This window comes from Amia ocellicauda, chromosome 13 (genome assembly GCF_036373705.1).
Source record: "Amia ocellicauda isolate fAmiCal2 chromosome 13, fAmiCal2.hap1, whole genome shotgun sequence".
Classification (NCBI taxonomy): Eukaryota; Metazoa; Chordata; class Actinopteri; order Amiiformes; family Amiidae; genus Amia; species Amia ocellicauda.
Genome location: NC_089862.1, coordinates 8,465,506 through 8,487,465, shown reverse-complemented (window position 1 = coordinate 8,487,465; position 21,960 = coordinate 8,465,506). Strand labels below are relative to the sequence as shown.

The following is a 21,960-nucleotide window of genomic DNA, read 5'->3' as shown; positions in this document are numbered from 1 at the left end:
CCCCTTCTGAACCGTGTGCCCATATTTTCTCATGGCTTGGGAGAGGCAGGGTGTTGCCCAGTACTAGTATTTAATCATGTGTCATAAATTGTTCTCAGGGATTCAGAGATCAGAAGAGAAAATTACACATTTAATGAGTTCCTCTATGTAATATATAGTAATTAAGAACAGCAACAACAAAAAATATTTTACAAATCTCAAATTAGACCCTTTAGCCAAAATTATTTTCCTTTAAAATGGTGTATATCCCAAAATGAGGCGTACCATTAAATATTCTTTATCTACCACGGCCTAAAGCCATCTTATAAGATCTGTTTTTAGTGAAAATGTCTTTGTATTGAATATTCACGTTCAGCATTTTGTAGTTAGTAGAGCACTGTAAACTCTATACAAGTAGTTTATTTGAGAAATTGTGCACAGGGATTTATGAATAAATACTATATATCCTCTTTATTTCATATACAAATAAAAAAAAGAACAACACTGGTCGCCAAATGTATAACCAACCAAGGTATAACCAAGGTCTTGGATAGTTCAAGGGGCTTTAATGTTCTTGGGAATTTACAACCACTACAGTATCATATCTGTCAAGTGAGGGCTGGCTTCAAAGGGAGAAACCGGCCTTAAATACAGGTATGCCATTGATGTTCTGCCGACAGAAACAAGGGATTCTGACTGGCTTAACTCTGTCATTGTGAGTCATTAAACATTTGGAAAAGATTTAATTCAGTTTTTGTTTTGTTTTTTACTTCGTGGGCATATGTATGTGGTAATCATGTGTGCTATTTATGTATTTCCTTACATGCCTGTTCTGACAAAACACCTCAAACCACAATGTAACCTTGTCTGTAGATTGTTCATTAGCATTCATTTGGTGCAGAGTTGCCAGTCACGTAGGTAAAAGTAATCGGTTTATCCTTGATTGGTGTAAGAGCCCAGAGGAGTATGAATACGTGTATTTATATACAGATAGTTTAAGTTTGTATTGATTCATCAGATGTCCCTTCTTGTTTCATGTTAATGCCTGTAGAGCTTGTCTGTGGGTTTCAGTGTCGTCCGTTATTTGTATAATTGATTAGTAACAGTCGGGTTGTAAAGAGCCGGAGAGCAGAATGCTGCGTCCATCCCTGTCAGAGTCAGTGGGGGAGGGGTGTGTCTGCAGCACTGTTGGCTTTACGCTCGCTCTTTTTGTGTACAAAATCTGTCTTTAGTGTTGCTTACAGCGATCTGGCTTTAATGGAATCTGCTTTCGGTAAGTGAGACGAAAAGGATTTAAGGTCATCTGGAAATGAGAAAGTACTGTACAGCAGCCTTCCTGCAAATGAGCAGCTGCAGTTCGACTGTTCCTCCATTTGTACGGCTGCAGTTGTGCTGGCAGCACAGCCCCCGTGTCATCTGTCTAATGGAATTCAGTCTGGCCCCCATGTACAGTATGAGAAACTAGCTGCAGCATTTACTAATAGAAACTAATAGGACAAAAATCCTCCACAAGTCACATAGGCAGATAAGATCAATACATCCTGTAGGACATTAAAACTTCAAATATGTACAAAGATTAATAATTGAAATCAAAAATGAACTTGAGCAAGAGTGAATGTACAAGATTGAATGGCACTTTAGTACAAATAGCTGCTTATCTATATTTGCTTAGGAAAGTCAAGGCTATTTATTCAACATGTGCAAATAAACAGCTCCTATATGTTTCAGTGCAGAACCCCTGCAGTGCAGTATTTTTGCAGTACATTGAAGTACAGACAGAGTGAAGGGCTTGCATGTTATTACAGAGGAAACAAACACTGGGAACATCAGAAGACTTGTTTTGGGGGCTAAAACTAATAATTAGAAACATCAACCCAATTATACAAAGGGTTAAATAATTGAACTCTTGTGTTTAATTAGGGAGAACATACTCTCAATACCCCCCCTGCACCTCTTCTGCCTCACCTTCAGTTAGAGCAGGAGTGAGCAGTCTTGGTGCTGGACCGTTGTAGTCTAGCAGGTTTTCCAGCTCTCCTTGCAACACCAACTTCAGAATAGGAAATGGAAGTTAAATTGGGTAGTTTGGGTATTTCCACAATAATTAGTGGAATTACGTGAATCAACACCTGGAGACACTTTGGCCCTCTGGATCTAGGATCAGGGGCCTCTGGGGCATTGTTCTCAGGGGCAGAACAATGGGTGCCAGTTTGTTTTGCGCCCTGCACCGTATGCTATTAATGGCCCGTTACTCTGTGCTTTCCTCTGTGGTGTGTTCTTCCTTGTATGCTAACTGAACCAAGAAAATACACATTTAATAGTATTGCTTATATTCTTTCTTTTTTTTTTTCTGTGTAAAATGCACCTGGCACAGGAACCAGCCCAATAACGGAGGGAAAAATGTGTCCCGTTTATTTCTGGTTTTAAACATTATTAAATTGGACAAAGAAAGTCTCGGTTTCACAGAATAATAATGAGAATGTGACAAATATTGCATAGTGGGATGTCCTGAAATTCCCCTTCGATTTGGGGGCACCTAGAGGTATGGACCTGCATGTTTAGTGAACAGATCAAGCACCACCTATTTTGTTTCTGAACTTTCACAACTTCTTTATAATTTTTGGAAGCTTATATGACGATTTTTGTCGAGATGTTTGTCGTTTTTCTGAAAGATGTTTCCCTGGATTGTCTGATGGCAGTTTTTGTCTGTCCACAGGTGCATTCTTCTCCCCCTTCTGGGAGTGAAGCCTCCACAGCAGTCTGTGTTCATCCTGGTGGATTCCATCGACGAGGGGTGCCACTTTGGAGAAGGGGAGCAGAGATCTTCAAGCTCGTCTCGGACTATTGCTGAGCTCTTAGCAAGCCACCATGAGTTCTTCCCTCCTTGGCTGCTCCTAATATGCTCGGCCCGGAAGCAAAATAAAGCTGTAACTAAATTGTTTACAGGTAAATTATCCTTAACTTGACTTTCTACGTTTTTGAGGGGGCGCCTTGTAAAACCAGATTATCTGCTATCATGGAGAGTAATGAATATATTACAACACGTCAGACATTCATGACTATATAATATGACATATCAAACTCGAAGGCATTTTCTGGTTGTTAGAGGACCAGCCCACTCCTGAGTGATGACAGAGGTGACTGTAATGATATTAGTCATCATATAGAAAGTTGGAGAGCGCTTTTCCAGTTCAGGAGTGTAGGAGTCAGACCTTCTGCTGAGCAATTCTTTGTGCGTCTCTGTACCTGTTCTAACCCACCATGTGGAGGCTGCAGCTTCCTGGTTTTCAGCTTTGAAACCGTATTATGTAATCACGTATTTGACGGTGTGAAACGATCAGGGTGCCCACGACGGAAGCACAAAGTAGTCCTGTCAAAGTATCAGTATTATGTGATAAATCTATATATATCAGTGAGTCTACATTGTCGAGTGTTGTCACGCCTTATTTCATTCAATGTGTTTTGGGGTATTTGAGAGGAGCCATTTTTAGTACAAGTGTGCAAATTATAAAACCCAGGCAATCATTCGACCACTGGAAAGCCAGTATGCATTCTAATCAGGAAAACACACTGACACTGTTTCCGAATATTTAAACAGTTTCTGTCTATAATTTGCTTTTCATATGGTAAGTATGTTCTGTCCCAACTACTAAACACCAACAATGTCGTAAGTATCTACTATTGTGGCAAGGAACCTGCAATTTATTAATTAAACCACTATTTCAGTTTTTTCATCCCATTACCGACTGAATTTTCTTTCCCAGAGGTTTGCATGTATATATTGAAGACATGCACTGTGATATATATAAAAAAGCAGTTAATGAGTTTTTGTTTTAGTCTGGAGTCAGTGTACACTCAGAACCACCCTATTAACCACACACTATGATATATTGAGCCAGTGGGAAGTTACAGAAAGGAGAGATTGGATGGTCCCTATGGATACTCTGCATCCATGTATTGGAATATTTTGGTCATATCTTGGCAGGCAGGATATTAACGCTCTGCCAGAAAAACAAAGCGGCAAATTGCCTGGTTCTGTTTTTTACTCCTTTTTATAAAAACATTGCCGCTCATAAGTCCCCAAGTTCTATCTGTAAAATTCTTATGCCCTGTGAAAGAGAGGCTTCCAGATGGAGGGGCAGGGCTTTAACTGTGAGTTGAATTACTGCTCTGTGCCCTGGGATTTGATGTCTGTGTGAAATAGATGTGTATTCCAGTCATAAGGATTGCAATTGGTTACCTTGATTATTTCCTCTGGCGGACTCCCTTAATACATTATGCATGGCGTGTGCTGCAGGGTTTCAGTCTCGTAAAAACCTTTGAAATCTACAAAGCGCAATGAACCTTCTTCTTACAGTTGTGACAGTAATATACATTTTCACTCATAAGGGTGCACATTTATCATAACGTTACATTTTAAAATGCATTAACCGCCAACCCAAATAACCACTTTTATTTTAGTCCAAATATTGTCAGTGCTGGTAGATCTGCATGGGCTTGTTAAGTCAGGGTCATTTCAATTATAAAAACAGTTAAAAAGTATAATTCACCATATAGGTTGGCTGCTGTATTTTATAAGATTTTCTCTCTTCTCTAACAACATATACTTTTACATTCTATAGATTTATGCACATACATACAAACATAGCTTAGGTTTTACAGTTTAGCTTTCCCTTCATAATGTTTTGTCATTTCTCTAGTCAGTCTGTGCAGTCTCTATTCTTTTCACAGCTCATCTGGAAAGATTATTTTCATGTAGTCTGGAGATCAGCCCTCCGAATCCAAGGTATTACAGTGTGGGATCTTAAGTGTAGGAGCATTTCTTGGGGAAAAATATGTAAGAGATGTTATCTTACAAGCGAGTAAAGGCCGTTAGGCTCGCTTTGTTCATTTTGTTTCCTAGTACTGTATTTCGTGTAGAAAAACGGTGCCACTCTTTAGTTCCAACATAAACGGGATGTTCTATCCCGTTTAATTTCCTCTCCAGTTGTCTGAGTATTTATTTTTCAATTATGAAAATGGTTAGCAAATGATTATACTTGGAATAATCAGGTATACTCTCTCATTTATTTCTCGAAGGTTATGCTTCAAAGTGACACATCTCTGAATCACGAAATTAATATTTGAGTTTGCTGCATGGGTTCTTCTGGAAGCAACGATTTAGTACAGTGTGTCTTCCAAACAAATTTCTTTTGTGTTTTGATGGACATTCCCAATCTCTGTATTTTCTGTTGTTCTCTTTCAGCTTACCACATAGCCTTTCTCAAGCTGTCACAGAAATGTCAGGCAGTTTGAAACCTGGATAAATGAATTTTGTCTGTCTGTCACTAATGGAAATATAACAAGTGATTACGTTTTGTCAGGGTCACAACTTCTCTGCCCATTATCCATGTCAAGAAAAACAAAAGCCTTATTCTGTATTAGTCAACGGCGATGAACCACTATTGTCAGGGGGGAAAAAAACATGCATTCTTTGGGATCCAGGCGATGTGAAGTATTGAGCGGCTGCAGACATTTTTGTTCATAGTTTGCATTCTGAGTACTTTATTCACTTAGAACACTTAGCAGGTTGACAGCAAGTTCATTCAATGGGTTTTGAGAGGTAAGATTGTGTTAATTCAGGAAATATGGTCCCATAGGAACAGAACCATAGAGCAATCAACTACAGTGTAGATATTTTCATACTGTTTTGACAGTTCAGGTCCAAAAAGAAGGCAATTGTCTCCCTTGAAGATGTGCACAAGACTATACCTTTACCAACATTTATTTTTTAATGAGTGCTGGGTTCTGAGCAGTGCGATGGAATAGAAATGGGTTGAAACAATTTGCTGAAAGGAAAATAAGTTATACCTTTATTTTGATTTCAATTCCTGTCGCATAACTCTATAAATGAAAACTGTGAGGCGGTTCTAAGATGTGCTCCATCACTTGCTTTTCATAAACTACATTCTCAGAGAGTTAAAGCTGCATAAATAAAGCATTTGCTGTGTAAAGGGATGTGAAAGTACATTAGATACAGTGGAAAACTGTGCGTTAATAAGGTTAAGGAAGTTTATCTTGGCCTTATTGCACAACCTTTCCCTCTGCATTACCTGCTGTGTACATAAAACAAAATTACTTTTACCTTTGCCAAGGAACAGAAGTCAGTGTGCTTAAATGGAAAACTCTGCAACAGCAGATTCCCAAACTCAAAACATGAACGAGTTTAATTGCCCTAGGTTTTAATCAGCTTCTTCTTATAAGTGAATGCTTTGGTCGATCGAAAGAAGATGCATTGGTGATCAGTTAAGTATAGTCTGTGTTACTATACTAGGAGTGAGAGAGTGGAATAGTCAGCAGACTTGTTTTGCAAGTGCTACCGATTCCAAAAACTGTGCCAATGTATGTAGAATCTAGGCCTCTGGCAAGACAAGCAATGATTTATGAGGAGCAAAGGTTTACGAAATAGCAGCAACTGAATCAGAATTTGTGCTAAGTCATGAATTTCCTATATGGGCCTGAGCATACTGCTTGTTTTCTTTGGGTCGCTGTTACTGCCCATGTAGTATCCTGAGGTTAAGATACATTTGTGCAACCATATTCATAAACAATTACAGCTATTCCCTTAAACGTATGTCATAATATGTTGATTTTGGAATTCGTTTTGACACCCTTGATGACAGAATCTTTATTTACAATTGTAGGCTTAAGCCATTATTAATTATATTGGCTGTTATGCTTTAGAAATGCTGATGTGTAAAATAGTTGCTTATGAATATGGCATATGCATTTTCCATGATTTGAACTGTGCTGTATTTATTAACCATTCAAACAGGGAGAGAAGTGGGGCAATCCAGCAGTTGGATTCCTCATCAAGTCATAGTTCTTCTATATTTGAATGTTTGCCCAAAAAGAGGAATAACCATAATGTGCGGGTCATGGTACCTACACAGCTATAAAGGGGGGCTGTAAACCTCACAGATATGTATGGAAACAGTGGTTGACTATTTAAGTTTTCTCTGTAAGGGGGTGGGATAAAAATAGCAACACGTAGCTTTTTAATTTAATTTAATACTGTATTTTAATGTTTTCATTTTGCTCAGTATTCATAGGACCCTACTAATGTCTCGTCTGTGGTAAATATTTATATGCTGAAACTTAATTCAATATAATCTTTTTTTTTTTTTTTTTTTTTTTTTTCCTTTGCCTTGTCATTGAACTTGTAACTTATCTTGCATTATTTATATTACTAGATTTATAATAGGAATGACTTTTAAACTATGAAGTATGATTTAAAGTGCAATGATAAGTGTTTGTTTAGACATTTCCCCCTCTCTGTTTTGAAGTGTACTGCACCTCCTACATACCAGCATGAATATGGCTTTTCAGTTCTTGATAGCCTACATTGCCTATACCTCTGTGGTTCAGAAATGTAAAATAACAGTCCTGGTTGAACTGCAGCGTGTGCACACGTTGAAACTTTAAACTGACCCTTTTCTGGAGATGGTTAAAGCCCCTAAAGTGTAGGTTGTTGGCAAAGGTCATAACATTCCTGACATTTCCAGCCCATGTTTTTTTGGCAAATGGAGAGACTTTAAAGGACTTAGAGATTCTGGCTCACTGACAAAAACAAATACTTCAATAAACTGGTTTGGACTGTGTAGTCTATGTTAGCTGTGGGGGGTTATTCAAGCACAGAGAACTACAGAAGATTAGATGGCATTTTTCCCAATATTTTGACATGAAATAAATATTAAAGTAGGCCTGGATTACTAACAATTGTCCTATCAATATTTTATTCTAAATAATAGTATTAACTCACTGTTAAATACTTTCAGAAGTGATAATAAGTGAAGAAAAAAACTTCTGTTTCTCATTAGCATTCGGTAATTGTGGCTTTTATTTTTATTGTTTTTATAGTCTACTTCAATGTTTTTTCATGTGTGTTTCTGGCTTTTTGAATAGCGTGTGGTTGGAAACTTTTATTTTTATACTTCTTGACAACAAATGAATAACATGAAATAAAGGAAAACTAAACAAAACAGATAAAAAAAATAAAAAAATAAAAAAACACTGACTATGTCTGGGTTTCTGTTAAATTCTGATTGGAAACAAACTTTTGAAACCGTCCTTTTGAAGAATCATATACTTATTCATTATTTTGCAGTAATAATAATACAGAATCATGTTAATTATTCAATCTTAGCAATTCTCTTAACCTGAGGCATGATATTTAAATTCATATACCTGTTCTTATTTTGTTTTAATATTTTACCTTTTCATATGGTAATTGTGTTGCATTTGAGAAATGTCATGTTTTAATAGATGACAACATGCTTTATTGTCTCTGCAGAGAAGTAATTTGTATCAGTTTATATAATTGGTTATGTAAATGTGGATCATTATGGATAATGATACATTTTTGTGTTGGTTTAGCTTGTACAGATTAATTTGTGTCCTTCATCAGTTGGCAATATTCATAATGTTAGATAAATGTATGAATGTACATGTTTATTAGCAGAGTCAAAGCTAAAGCTGGTGTAAAACAGCCCACTTTGCTTTGCCTTACCTTTTATACACCTGAAGATTTCTGCAAGCATTTTGTGTCTCTCAGTGACTCAATAAGATGGAAATGTTGTACACTGATGTTTACGTGCTGTGCAGCAATGGCACAGGCCAAGATTGTCATCCTTTAAATACTGTAATTTGCCATGCACAGTCCTCCCTGAAGAGCCTACAAATTATAGGTCAGGTCTGTCTTTGACTACGACACCTTACCAATTGAACAGAAAAATATAAAATAAGCGGAATACTGGAGACATTTCCCATCAGCCCATGAAAGGACAAAAATCACATTTGCTTATTTTCAGTATATTTTGTTGATATTTTAGTTTGTGCACTGAATGTTCCTGGCACAACGTTTAGTGCCCAACATATTTCTTAGGGGGAAAATATATACAACAAATTAAGATTAATCATTCTGCTTTTAATTAAAATGTTCATTTAATTATGAAATCAAATTAAAATATACACACTAGTCATGTAGTCCCGACTTATTCCAAAGCTCTTTTTCTAATGTTGAAAATAATAATTAATGACTGGGTGGTATCCCTGATTTCCTAAAGTGTCATGTGCACGCCAAAAATAACTTTGCAAGTACCCGATTTAAAGGAAAGCTGCGCCAGGACTTATCGCTGGACACTAAAATCCTATATGTGGACTATGGCACCAAAGTAATTCCAGACTGTAGTGAAGGCCAGTAGCAGAGACGTTTATTTAAAGTTTCTTAGCTGCTAATAAAGCACATTTGTCATGAAAAGCAGATAAAATTGCTGTGCCACTCTAGAATCCAAGCGAAGTAGCGCCGGTTTGTTCTGTGTGTGACAGCACAGCAGCAGCAGCAGTGAAAATATGAAGAATGTGCCAGGAAGGGTTAACTAGAGGTCAGAAGTAGCGAGGCTTGCCAAAAACTCCGAACCAGGGCGTGCGTTTTTTTCAAAAGCTGTTAAGCTACGTTCTAAATATATCTATAGAAGATTATAATATATTTCTGCAATTATCAAGCAAAACAGAGATGCTTGTTATCAAAGTTATAATTGGCATACCAACAGCAAATTAATCATCTTTGAACTGAAGATGATGATAAAAAAATGTATTTGGGGTTAAAGACCGTATTGTTATCATAAATCTTTGTGAAAATGTTCTATATTTCATGCAGCTGCAAATAATCCAAACAAAGATGTATTTCTCGAAAGCAGCTGTGCAGCATGAAAAAGGTACATGTCACGATGACACGCCGTATTAAATGGCAAGCTGTTATTAGCTCTATTTTGTGCATGCAGGTGTGCCTTCCATCAAATTAATCATGGAACATAAAGCTGTCCTTTTATGTACTATTGGAGTCGGTGGATAGGTGGTTTGAATAATGGAATGGGTCCCTTTCTGTGCCCCATAAAATGCAGATCTTGAGTTTCACATGTTCACAGAAAAATACATTTATTGCCATAGATAGGAGCGGACAACCACCAGCTAACACATTAAAGCCCAACATAATACTCCAAGGTATTCAGAAGTACTGAGAAAACAAGTGAAAAGAAATGATTAAACATCTTGAATAGTGTTAGTCAGATGGCTGTTCATCAGGTTACATAGTAGTGTAAACACAAGTAGGTGCTGTACCAAAATATTACACCAGAAAGTGCAGATATTGTTGATATGTTTACAGCAAGGTAATTTGAAGATTGCTTTTCTGCCAGTAGTTTGCTTTTGCTTATGTTGTCGTTCTGCTAAATTTAAATTGTCGGTAGCTGTCACTCCGGTACTTACACAAGGTACTTTCCTGGCCTTCTTGAAGCCGGTATTTATAAATCAGTATTGGGCATGTCTGAACTTGACTGTGTGCTTCTAAAAACAGTACAAGTTGCTATTAAGCAAATCTGTTGCATCTTTACAATTTTTTCCCCATGAGAGAGAATGTTAAATTGTATATCCAGTGGAATACCAATTTTACCAATTTGTGTTTTCACATGTGGCAGTACCTACAAGTGTTGTGGAGAAAAACCTCTTTAAGAAACAAGTATTCATACTGACTGTTTTCTTTCCAAGTCGTCCTTTCAAAACAATGATCTCTGTGTATGAATTTTTCTTTTTGACATTCTAGAACATATAAAATGTACCCAAGAGTAAGATATTAAAACAGTCTAACTAAATCACAGTTCCAGCAAAATGTATTAGTTATATCAAAATGGGGATAAAGGTGCTAAATAAAGACATATGTGCAGAGACTACAAAGCACTTTATATTTTTTGCTTATCTGTAGAAATTCATAAATGTTTAACAGCTCTTGGAACATGAAGACTCCAGCTGTTTCAGGTGGTTGAGCTGTGGGGTTATGGGAGGGTACTGGAAAACTGCTTGGGTTACTGTTGATTTTTACATCATTTATCTTGCGCTTAGGATTATGGCTGAAATTAAACACTGGTCACGGATGTGGCTATCACCTTGCTGTGGGCTGCACAGAAAGCAGATGAATATTATATGCCAGCAGTCAGCAAAACCACAGGCCCCTTTATCATGCAGAAGATTAATTAAACTGAGAAATGTGGAACTTTCTTTTGTGCGTGTTGGAGATTAGGCCTCATCTCTGATGGCACATTTCCAGTTTTATAGAGAGCAGCAGCTGGATTTGATATAGAGACTGTGCAGAGATGAGAATTATGAGATGACTTGAGAGGAACATCCTGCAGACGAATATGCCTCTTACTTTGTGTGTGTGTACGTGTGCGTGTGCGTGTATGCGTGTGTGTGATTTCACTATCATTTATTCACACAGACTGAATCATATATATATAAACCAAAAAATAAACTTGTATTGACAAGTGATGCTTCAGGCATAATATATTTAGACAGTATTCCAATCATTTGACCTTGTGGAAAATTAGCACTTTAAGGAGTCCTTAATCTTACTGCCTTGGGATAACTATCCTGTCTTAATGGGAAATCTAGTTTCCTATAGATTCTCTCAGATGACTCACCAGCAGTAGAAGGACCACAGTCTACCTGTTAGTCCAAATGTACTCCAAGCTCTCTGTACAGACGGATACTGAGACCATAAATACTCTACACTGCTGCTGGTGGAAATTGTCCCTTACAGTAGCTGTATGAAATATTGTAACTTGTGTATGATTTCATAGGCAGACGATTTACAAGTGCAAGGCTACATAAAAAACAGAATGTCTAAAAGTGCATTAAACTCTTATTTATTTTTCTTAATCTATTATCATTGTGATATATTCTTCAGACTTATATAAGACTTATTTTCCTCATAAATTTGGTGGTAGATATTACAATCTAATTTGAAATGTTGTAAGCTATCATTCACGGATGGATAGTTTTCTCCAAAAAACTAAAAATATTTTCTCAAGCTACATGACAAAACATACAACTACCATTAGAGTTTGGCAAGACAATATGGAATGTAGAAATGTTACTAATGCAGCAGTAGATGTGTTATGGTTTTCTTACAATATATTGTATTTATGAGTTTTAAACTGTCTGGGAGAGACTTACATCTACCCAAGCATAAGTATCCGGTAACGAACACCATTCCCAGTATTTGTACTATTGCAAAGCTCATCCACCACAAACACTGCCTTTGCAGCAGCTCCTTGACTCATTCCACCTAATATAGGTCAACGTTCCTTCAATCAAGCGAGTCGAGGCCAAAATCAACTGTATTTACCCCTTCTACTGTTTATATCTGTTTGTCGTTGTTCAAACTCCTGAAACAATACTCATTCCCAAGTAAAACACCTCAATTTAGAGCTTATATTTGTCTTTCTACCACAGAAATCCACTCCTAACATATTTAATAACTTATTGCCTTGGTGAGGTCTCCAAGATGCGCTATCAGTATCAGTGCTCGTTTCACTTGCCTTCCCTGCCGTTTTACCTGCAGGCGTCCAGCAAGGTACTCTACCCAACGTCCCGACCCACAGAAATACTCACCTGTCTTAACTTTACATTTTATTGATTTAGAAAAACTGTTGATGTTTCAGAAACAGGTTGCTTTAAATAAAGTTTAGCTTGAATTATTTTGTGTCTTTTAGTTGCTATTAAACACATTTTTCTCTAAACCTGCACATTGCTTCTACATATCAAAACGACCTGTGGTCCTGCCCTTTGATTGCATGTATAAAAAGCTCTTTGCCAACATATGCAAGGACTGGGACATTTATAAGGGGAATCAATCAGCATTTGCATTCAATCTGAAATGTATAAAACCTATAATCTATTGGTTATCCCTGTGTCTGGCCTCCATCCTTTTTCTCCAAACTAGACTGTTTCCTGCTCAGCTTGGATATATCCCAACTGTTCTCTGAAGTATTAAGCAGCTCAGGAGCATTAGGTCATTATAACTGGAAATACTTGCAGTCTGCAGGGAGCAGTAATGGAAAATAGTTTCTGATGATAAAATGGTAAGGTAAAGGTCTGTTCGGATCATTTTCACAAGGTAGCTTTCGTTAACGGCCAAGGATTTTACTGTAGATGCATTTCAGGGAGATAATTTGAGATACTCTTTCAACAAGGATTTCTTTCTAAATGAAAATATGCATAGAGGTTAGGTTGGGTGAATTACATCACTCATAAATTCAATATCACATGTATATCAAAAGTGTGATCTGGAAAACAGTGGTGTAAATATGCACTGTTTTATGCTCAATCAAAAGTAGTGCCTTCAGTGATCTTGCTTTAGATAAGACCGTAATATTATATGAAAAACCCAGACCTGTTTGAAGCAAACCCTGGTGTAAAGTGCATGCTTGAATTCTGAGATGATAAATTGTGCGAGCATGTCATGACCTCAGTGCATTTATTTTCAGCTATCTGAACCTTGCTGAAATCCTAGAATGGGTAATGTAATTATTTTAAGGGAAAATGGCTTTAAATTCAGAAGCAGGCAGGGTAGTTGCAATTGCAAGAAACTGATGCACAGTCTGAAACACCATTACGCACATAACGTACTGTAGAACGTACGTTAAGTTTACTTTTTAGCAAGACTTTAGGTGTAAGGTTGTCAAATATTCTGCTTAATTAAAGTGTAACATTAAAAGTGAAAATAAATAGTCAGTTGATTACTCTTCTCCTGTTGCTTCTATATGTGAACTTGTTTTACTAACAGGATGTGGAATCCTAAACTTTCTCGCTGAAAATGCAAATCTGGATGCACTTATTTAATGAACTATGGTCTCTGTAGGATGTCAGGAAATGTATTTAGAGCAGAATTGTTTTTGATCAACTAGGGAATTCAATAAATCAGGGAACACTGCTTTTCTTTTCCCACTGACTTGTGCACTGATTACATTTAAAAGGTATGCGGACAATGCTAAAGCTGTGCGTATGGACTTTTTTTCTTTTGACTCCTTACTGTTAGAGGGGCCCTGGGAATGTGAAAGCTGTGTCTAAATGCTGTCCTGCCCTTGGGCTTTCTGATATGGGGAGTATTACATCCAAAATTGTATCCTGTGTCTAGTGTGATCTGTGAAGTAATAGACGAAACAAATCACTTCCACCTCGTGGGCTTTAAAGACTGGCAATGCTTGAGGATATTATGCATATTAACAAATGGAGAGAGAACTGAGATTCTAATGTATTTTCCTATATCTTTGCTTTGTTTCATTCGGTTTTCATATTGTTTTTCAGCATTGCTTCCTGCCTTCATCTTACAGTGGATATTTGTATGTTTTTGTGGTTGCTGTTGCTTTGTTGGTACAAAACAGGTTAACAAACTTAATACGTCTTTATTGATGTTGCTTAACAATCTGGAAATTAATTTGTTGTGTGTCTTTTCAATATAACTGATAGTTTAAAGATGGCAAACCCCGGTGTATATTACAGAAGTGGTGTTTACATTACTGAGGATCATCGATTTCTCTTTTATTTCTGTTTGCGAGACCATAGTGATTGAAATGTGTATATGGAATATACACAAAAGCCAAGAAGCTGTTTCATATTGGAAATATTGCTGTTTTTATATTAGTAAGAGTTAAGAAAATAGAGAGCTAGCCTAATCTTTGAGCTTCTTTTTCTGTTCTGGATAAGAGAGACCGTTTAGCAATTCATGTAAAGTGTAAAACGGAGACTGTGGTTGAAATTAGGCTACCCTTCTAAAACTGGTATTGCTTTGTTCTCAGGATGCAAGGATGTTGATATTTTCAGTTCAGTTCAGTTATTCTAATTAGTGTTATTATCATCATTAATCCTTGTGTTTCCTAGAAATTACAATTATTTAAATTGAGTTGAAAATGTATAGATGTTTATTAAAAGCCATATGTTTTTTTTTTTGTTTTTTTTTTACAAATAGTGTTATGTACAGCTTGGGGTCATAAACTTTCAGATTTCTTTGAAGTATCTGATCCCTGCCAGCCTGCTGGGTTATGGTGTATATTCCTCTTAAGCCATTGAAATCTGACAACTAATGTATGACGGCATCAGAAAGTAAAATTGGATCTATCCTCCCACCAATGAAACCTCATAGCGCCTGTCTGTGAACAAGTGATTTTTTTCTCTAATATTATGTCATTACAGGTCTGCGGTATACATCTTCAAAAACATAGCTAGTAGAATGTAGCCTTTGCTGGATCAGTTATTTACAGTCAAGGGATTTAATAAAGCTGAACTGGTTGATAAAAAATAAATAAAAATAATGCAGGCCTTGGTATATCAACAATGCAAGCATTTTTTTGAATAAGAGGAATTAAAATTTGATTCAAATGCATTTGCTTTACTTTTTGTTATTGCCATTGCTGTTTTTGTGGTTATACAGACATACAACTGTGAATGTGTAGAAATACTGTATTATTGTCCCAAAACTGTGGAGTATTTACAGAAGGAAAATTCATATCGTGTTTTAATTTTTTTATTTTTTTTCTGTTTTATAGGATTTCGTAAGATCAGCCTTGATGACCTCCGCAAGGCTTACATAGTCAAAGATGTGCAACAGTATATTCTCCACCGGCTGGACCAAGAAGAAGCACTGAGGCAACACTTGACGAAAGAAACGGCAGAAATGTTGAATCAGCTCCATATAAAAAGCAGCGGATGTTTCCTGTACCTGGAACGAGTGCTAGATGGAGTTGTGGAAAACTTCATCATGCTTCGAGAGATCCGGGATATCCCTGGGACGTTGAACGGGCTCTACCTGTGGCTGTGCCAGAGGCTTTTTGTGAGAAAACAGTTTACAAAAGTGCAGCCAATCCTTAATGTGATCCTTGCAGCATGCAGACCGCTAACAGTTAAGGAGCTGTATCATGCAGTGTGGACAAAAAATATGTCATTGACAATGGAGGAATTTCAAAAGAAAATGGATATCCTATCAAAGCTTCTTGTCAATGGCCTGGGGAGCACTAAAATCCTTTTCCATTATAGTTTTGCAGAGTGGTTGTTGGATGTAAAGCATTGCACTCAGAAATATTTGTGTAATGCAGCAGAAGGACATAGGATGATGGCTATGAGTTACACATGCAAAGCCAAGGAGCTTAAACCACTGGAAGTGCAGGAATTTGCATTACACCTGATTAACTCCAACCTCCAAATAGAGACCTATAACCTTGCACTCTGGATGGTATGGAATGGCACACCAGCTAAAGACTCTTTGACAACCTCCATCCCTAAAGAGCAGGAAGTTTTACAGTTGTTGGTCAAAGCTGGTGCCCATGTCAACAGTGAAGATGACCGAGCTTCTTGTATTGTGCAACAAGCCTTGGAAAGAGAGGATTCAATTCGGACTTTACTTGATAATGGAGCGTCTGTGAACCAACGTGACTCCAGTGGAAGGACTTTGTTGGCAAATGCTGCCTACAGTGGCAATTTAGACGTGGTTAACTTGCTGATTTCTAGAGGCGCAAATTTGGAAATTGAAGACAGCCATGGACAGACAGCACTTACACTTGCGGCAAGACAAGGACATACCAAGGTGGTGAACTGTCTCATTGGCTGTGGGGCGAACATCAATCACACTGACCATGATGGCTGGACAGCACTGAGGTCTGCCGCATGGGGAGGACATTCGGAGGTGGTCTCTGCTCTTCTGTATGCCGGCGCCAAAGTGGATTGTGCAGATGCTGACAGCAGAACTGCCTTGAGAGCTGCGGCTTGGGGCGGGCACGAGGACATTGTGCTAAACCTGCTTCAGCACGGAGCAGAAGTCAATAAAGCAGATAATGAAGGAAGGACTGCACTCATTGCTGCAGCCTACATGGGTCACAGGGAGATTGTGGAGCATCTGCTTGATCACGGGGCAGAGGTCAATCACGAGGATGTGGATGGAAGGACTGCTCTTTCAGTAGCAGCGCTCTGTGTGCCAGCAAGCAAGGGACATGCCTCCGTGGTCAGTCTACTCATAGAGCGCGGGGCAGAAGTGGATCACTGTGACAAAGATGGCATGACCCCATTGTTGGTTGCAGCCTATGAAGGACATGTGGATGTAGTTGATTTGCTGCTAGAAGGAGGAGCAGATGTCGATCACACAGACAACAACGGGAGGACACCTCTTCTGGCAGCAGCATCCATGGGCCATGCCTCAGTCGTCAACACCCTTCTGTTTTGGGGAGCAGCTGTAGATAGTATTGACAGTGAAGGAAGAACTGTGTTGAGTATAGCGTCTGCTCAAGGCAATGTGGAAGTCGTACGGACTCTGCTGGACAGAGGATTAGATGAAAATCACAGAGATGACGCTGGATGGACCCCACTGCATATGGCATCATTTGAAGGGCATAGGCTAGTGTGCGATGCACTTATTGAGCAAGGTGCCCGATGCAGTGAAGTCGATAATGATGGACGAATCCCTCTGATATTGTCTGCTCAAGAAGGACATTATGACTGTGTACAGATACTACTTGAAAATAAATCTAGCGTTGATCAGAGAGGTTACGATGGAAGGAATTCACTTCGAGTCACAGCTCTGGAAGGTCACCGAGACATTGTTGAGCTGCTTCTTAGCCACGGAGCCGACATAGACTGTAAAGATGCCGATGGACGTCCAACTCTTTATATTTTGGCACTTGAGAATCAGCTAGCCATGGCCGAATACTTCCTAGAAAACGCAGCAAATGTAGAAGCCAGTGATTCTGAGGGAAGAACTGCCCTTCATGTTTCCTGCTGGCAGGGACATGCAGAAATGGTGCGCTTACTTATCAACTATCATGCGGATGTCAATTCATGTGATAATGAGAAACGCTCTGCTTTGCAGTCTGCTGCATGGCAGGGTCACATCAAGATGGTTAAATTACTGATAGATAACGGAACCCACGTCGATCACACGTGTAATCAAGGAGCAACGGCACTGTGCATCGCAGCACAGGAAGGACACATCGATGTGGTTCAGCTGTTACTAGAACACGGGGCGGACCCAAACCACGCCGATCAGTTCGGACGCACAGCCATGCGGGTAGCTGCAAAGGGGGGGCATTCTCAGATTATAAAAATTCTAGAAAAGTATGGCGCGTCTAGCTTAAATGGTTGTAGTCCTTCCCCTGTGCACACAATGGAACAGAAGGCCCCCCTTTCTGTTACAGGGAAGATGCAGTGTTTAACTACAAAATCCAACAGCTCTGGCAGCACGGGTGTTGCGGATATACAGCCTTCAGGTCGAGGTTTATCCAATGGTCCTGTACATGCCTTTAGCTCTCCATCAGAATCTCCGGATTCAACTGTTGACCGACAGAAGTCCTCTCTCTCCAATAACTCTCTTAAAAGCTCAAAGAACTCTTCTTTGCGAACCACTTCATCGACTGCAACCGCCCAAACTGTGCCCATAGACAGTTTCCATGGGCTTTCCTTTACAGAGCAAATTCAGCAGCACTCTTTGCCTCGCAGCAGAAGCAGACAGTCCATAGTTTCACCTTCTTCTACTACCAAGTCCATAGAACAACATCCTAGTTCACCATCCAGTGAATTTGAATGGAGTCAAGTAAAGCCCAGTCTCAAGTCAACTAAAGGAAGTAAAGTGGGAAATAATGCATCCAATGGCTCCAGCAAGTGTGGGCCAGGGGAGAAGAAAAAGTCAAAGAACAGCGGCTCATCGCAGAGCCAGGTGTTGGAATACGAAATGACCCAATTTGACAAAAGGATCGCTCTAACCAAGCCTGTGTCAAATGTTGGAGTGACAGTGAAACAGCTTCCCCCAGAACCTCAGTGTAAAATTGTGGTTCCCCCCACACAGCAAGAGGTGGGGCGGTCACAACAGCAATTCCTAATCCAACAGCAGAATAGCGCAGAGAAGAAAAGGAATGGCATCATGACCAATCCAAATTATCACCTTCAGGGGAATCAGGTTTTCCTTGGGAGGGTTTCTGTCCCAAGAACTGTGCAAGATAGAGGACATCAGGAAGTACTGGATGGTTATCCCATAGGTGAGACAGAACTAAGCCTTAAACAAGCCCTAAAACTGCAGATTGAAGGAACAGACCCCAGCTTTAACTACAAAAAGGAAACCCCATTATAGCTGGTAAGTCATGTAAATCTAGACCAGGATATGTCACTTAATAATAGTGATAGAGCTGTTATAAAATCAGTGGGGGGTTTGAGTGTGAAAGAAACTGATTTAAAACCGTGTTTGCATTTGTCTACTTCTCATGCGGAAAACGTGGACGTTTGTATTGGATTTTTAGATCAGAAATGTGTGGTAGTTTATTAAGCATTAATATGAAGTTTAATTGTAAAGAAAATGAGCAGTCTTGTTTCTACGTGTCTGTTGAGCAGTGGTGAAGCAGAAGGCATTGAGATTGTTTAAATTAACACTTTATTAGGGAGTTGTCTAATTATATTTAAAGTGAATTTCATGTGACATTTTTGTCAGCTTAATTCAGTCTTAATTAATGTGATCCCATTACGGGAGTGTCATGGGCGTATATAGAGCTATTAGTTATTTAAAGCTTAATGTAATAATATTGTTTCTCAAGAATTCTGAGGATTTGCTTTGTCATTGTGAAATAAATGATGCAATGTCAACACCCTTTCAGTAGCAGGCTACAACAAGACCTACATTTTTTTTTTTCTTACTTTTTTTTAAATAAGATATTCCATATATGTTAAGTAATATGCATGTATTCCTCTGACTCTAACCATAATTTCTAATTTTAAAAATAGTCAGTCAGATGCAATACAAATCTAGAGTAAAAATTGACTTGTTCGTTATCTTTGTTTATCACAGTTGTTTTAATCTTTCTCTTGCCTACATATTTTGATTAGATAAATGTTTCATAAATACAAAGCAATGGCATTCTAAAGCAAATTATCTTCTTTTCATTTCAGATGTCTTAAACAGTATCTGTCATCCAGACATTGGAGAGAATGTGCCAAAGGAACGTCTTTCATCTGCAGAGGACTGATTTCATTTTCCACTCTTTGCAGAGTGGAAGCTTTTAACACCTCAAAAGCCTGGGGAAGAATGAGATTGCTGCACACCGATTACATAGACTGATACTGCAATGTGCCTACATTTGTGATGGCCTTTTCAGTGTAATCCTGCACGCTTTATACTTTTATTTAATGTATCATATATTTAATATGCAGAGTATGCACTTTTTTTTAGACAACTTTTGTTTGTTTCCTAACAAACGAATTGTTGACAAAATACAATGTTTTGTTTTTGTTTCTCCCTGCCTGCAAATGTACATTTCTGGAAATAAGTGCTGCCTATTTCAATACCGCAAACACTTTACTGTTGAACTTCGAGACAGACCATGGTGTTGTTCAATGGGACGTACAACTGAACGCTGCCGTTCTCAAGGCTAGGACTCTCTCTCTCTGTGGACTTGACCTTTGTTCCTCTGATAACACAGAACATACAGTATAAATGTACTTAAGATCTTGTGTGCTATATATTAAAAACAATATATGGGTATAATCAAACCTACTTATTATGGAAAAAGCCACTTGCATTTTGTATTGTATATAATACCATGGTGCTGTACTGATAATTTGCCTACAGATTTGTAGGGGGCTGTGTTCCATCCCAGTAGGCTGAGGCTTCTTTTTTTTTTGTTTTTTTATTTAAATTTTCTCTCATGTAAACCATACTATTACTGGAGCCCACGGGCAAAGTTCACCGCAAACAGAAACCGTAAATGCTTTTGTTTTTTCTTCCTGTGGGACCTTTCTATAATTGCTGAATCTGATATTTAAATTTCCAGATATGCAAACTTGAAAAGGTGTACCAGCCATTAAGTTTGAAGCAGACATGCAGTTCATCAGAAACACTCTACTGACTGGGATCATTTTTCACAGCTTAGGATATGTGCTTTGCGATGCCAATTGCGATATGTAAGCTTCATATTTTAAAGGACTTTCTCTAGTATTGTGAGAACATGGAAACATTTTTGGTAATACAGCATAGTTTGTGGCATATAATACATCTTTTTTCAGATTTTGCAAAAGGAAGGTTTACCTCTTGAAGAATTACATTTCAAATATGTTATGATTTGAAGCAAATGTTGGACATTTTAAACTCTTAGTGTCTGAAAGTAAAATAAAAAAAAAAGAAACTGAGAGAAAAGGTATTGGTTTCAGAGGCTGTATTTCATATTCCCCAGCTTTGACTTTCAGGGGGGGAAAAGCTTGGAACTGGAGCATGGGGAGCTCTGGGACTCTGCACATCTGTTGCTAGTGGCCCTGTGAAGGGTGTGTGCGTTTTTCTGTAATATCATACTTTTGTTGGCTTTTCAGAATCATGAAAATAGACTACCAACATATCACTTCTTTCCTAAATTAAAAACAAAGTGGAAAAACATTGTAATGTATGCAAAACTACATTTTAATATAAGAACTAGTGGCACTCTTTCAAACCAATTTTGGACTGAAGCTTCAAACTGAAGGGTTTTGGTTTTTACTTAAATGTGCAAGCCAGCGAGTGGAAAAAGCAAATAGGAAACAGAAGGGTTTTTGAAGACCTTATATTCCGGACAGTATTCATAACCATTAGCGTTTTATTTTTTTATCACTTATTTTTTTCTTTCTCTTTTTTAATTGTATTATTTTTGTTGCTATGCAAGTGTTATCATGGTAGGCAGTTAGGATTGCATTTAAACCATTTGGTTGTAAATAGCTTGTAATGTACATTGAACTTCACATTCTGAAAAAAAAACACAAAAAAAAACTTTATTTCTTGTATTATATGGAGCTGAAATTCCTTATGTATATTAAAGTGCTTAATAAATATATTTGCTTTTCTGCAAGTAATTTGTCGGTCTCTTCGTTGTGATTATATTAATTCTCCAAAACCAATAGTGCTGGCCTTATTAATCTTTAGATATCCCATCTGTTGTAACCACTGCTTGCTTCTGTATATACCAGTCTGTTAAACTGGTTATTTGGATGATAAGTTATATACACACTTTGTTTTAGTTTTTTTTTTGGTTTTTAAGACACTGTGAATGAATCCTGATTGGCTGGACAAGGAGTCAAATGCTTACTAGTGTACACGCATGATATCGTCATTGTGTTCCT

General features: G+C 38.1%; 1 protein-coding gene across 1 annotated transcript in view; it reads left to right on the top strand.

Annotated features, from left to right (window-relative positions):
* ankrd50 (ankyrin repeat domain 50) overlaps positions 1 to 21,689 on the top strand; it is a 33,015-nt gene extending 11,326 nt beyond the window's left edge. Inside the window, exons 3-5 of the mRNA XM_066719846.1 lie at positions 2,693 to 2,922; positions 15,396 to 18,961; positions 19,768 to 21,689. Coding sequence (XP_066575943.1) covers positions 2,693 to 2,922; positions 15,396 to 18,958 — 3,793 coding nt within the window. The 3' untranslated portion in view covers positions 18,959 to 18,961; positions 19,768 to 21,689. The remainder of the gene's footprint in view (positions 1 to 2,692; positions 2,923 to 15,395; positions 18,962 to 19,767) is intronic.
* The last annotated feature ends 271 nt before the right edge of the window (positions 21,690 to 21,960 follow it).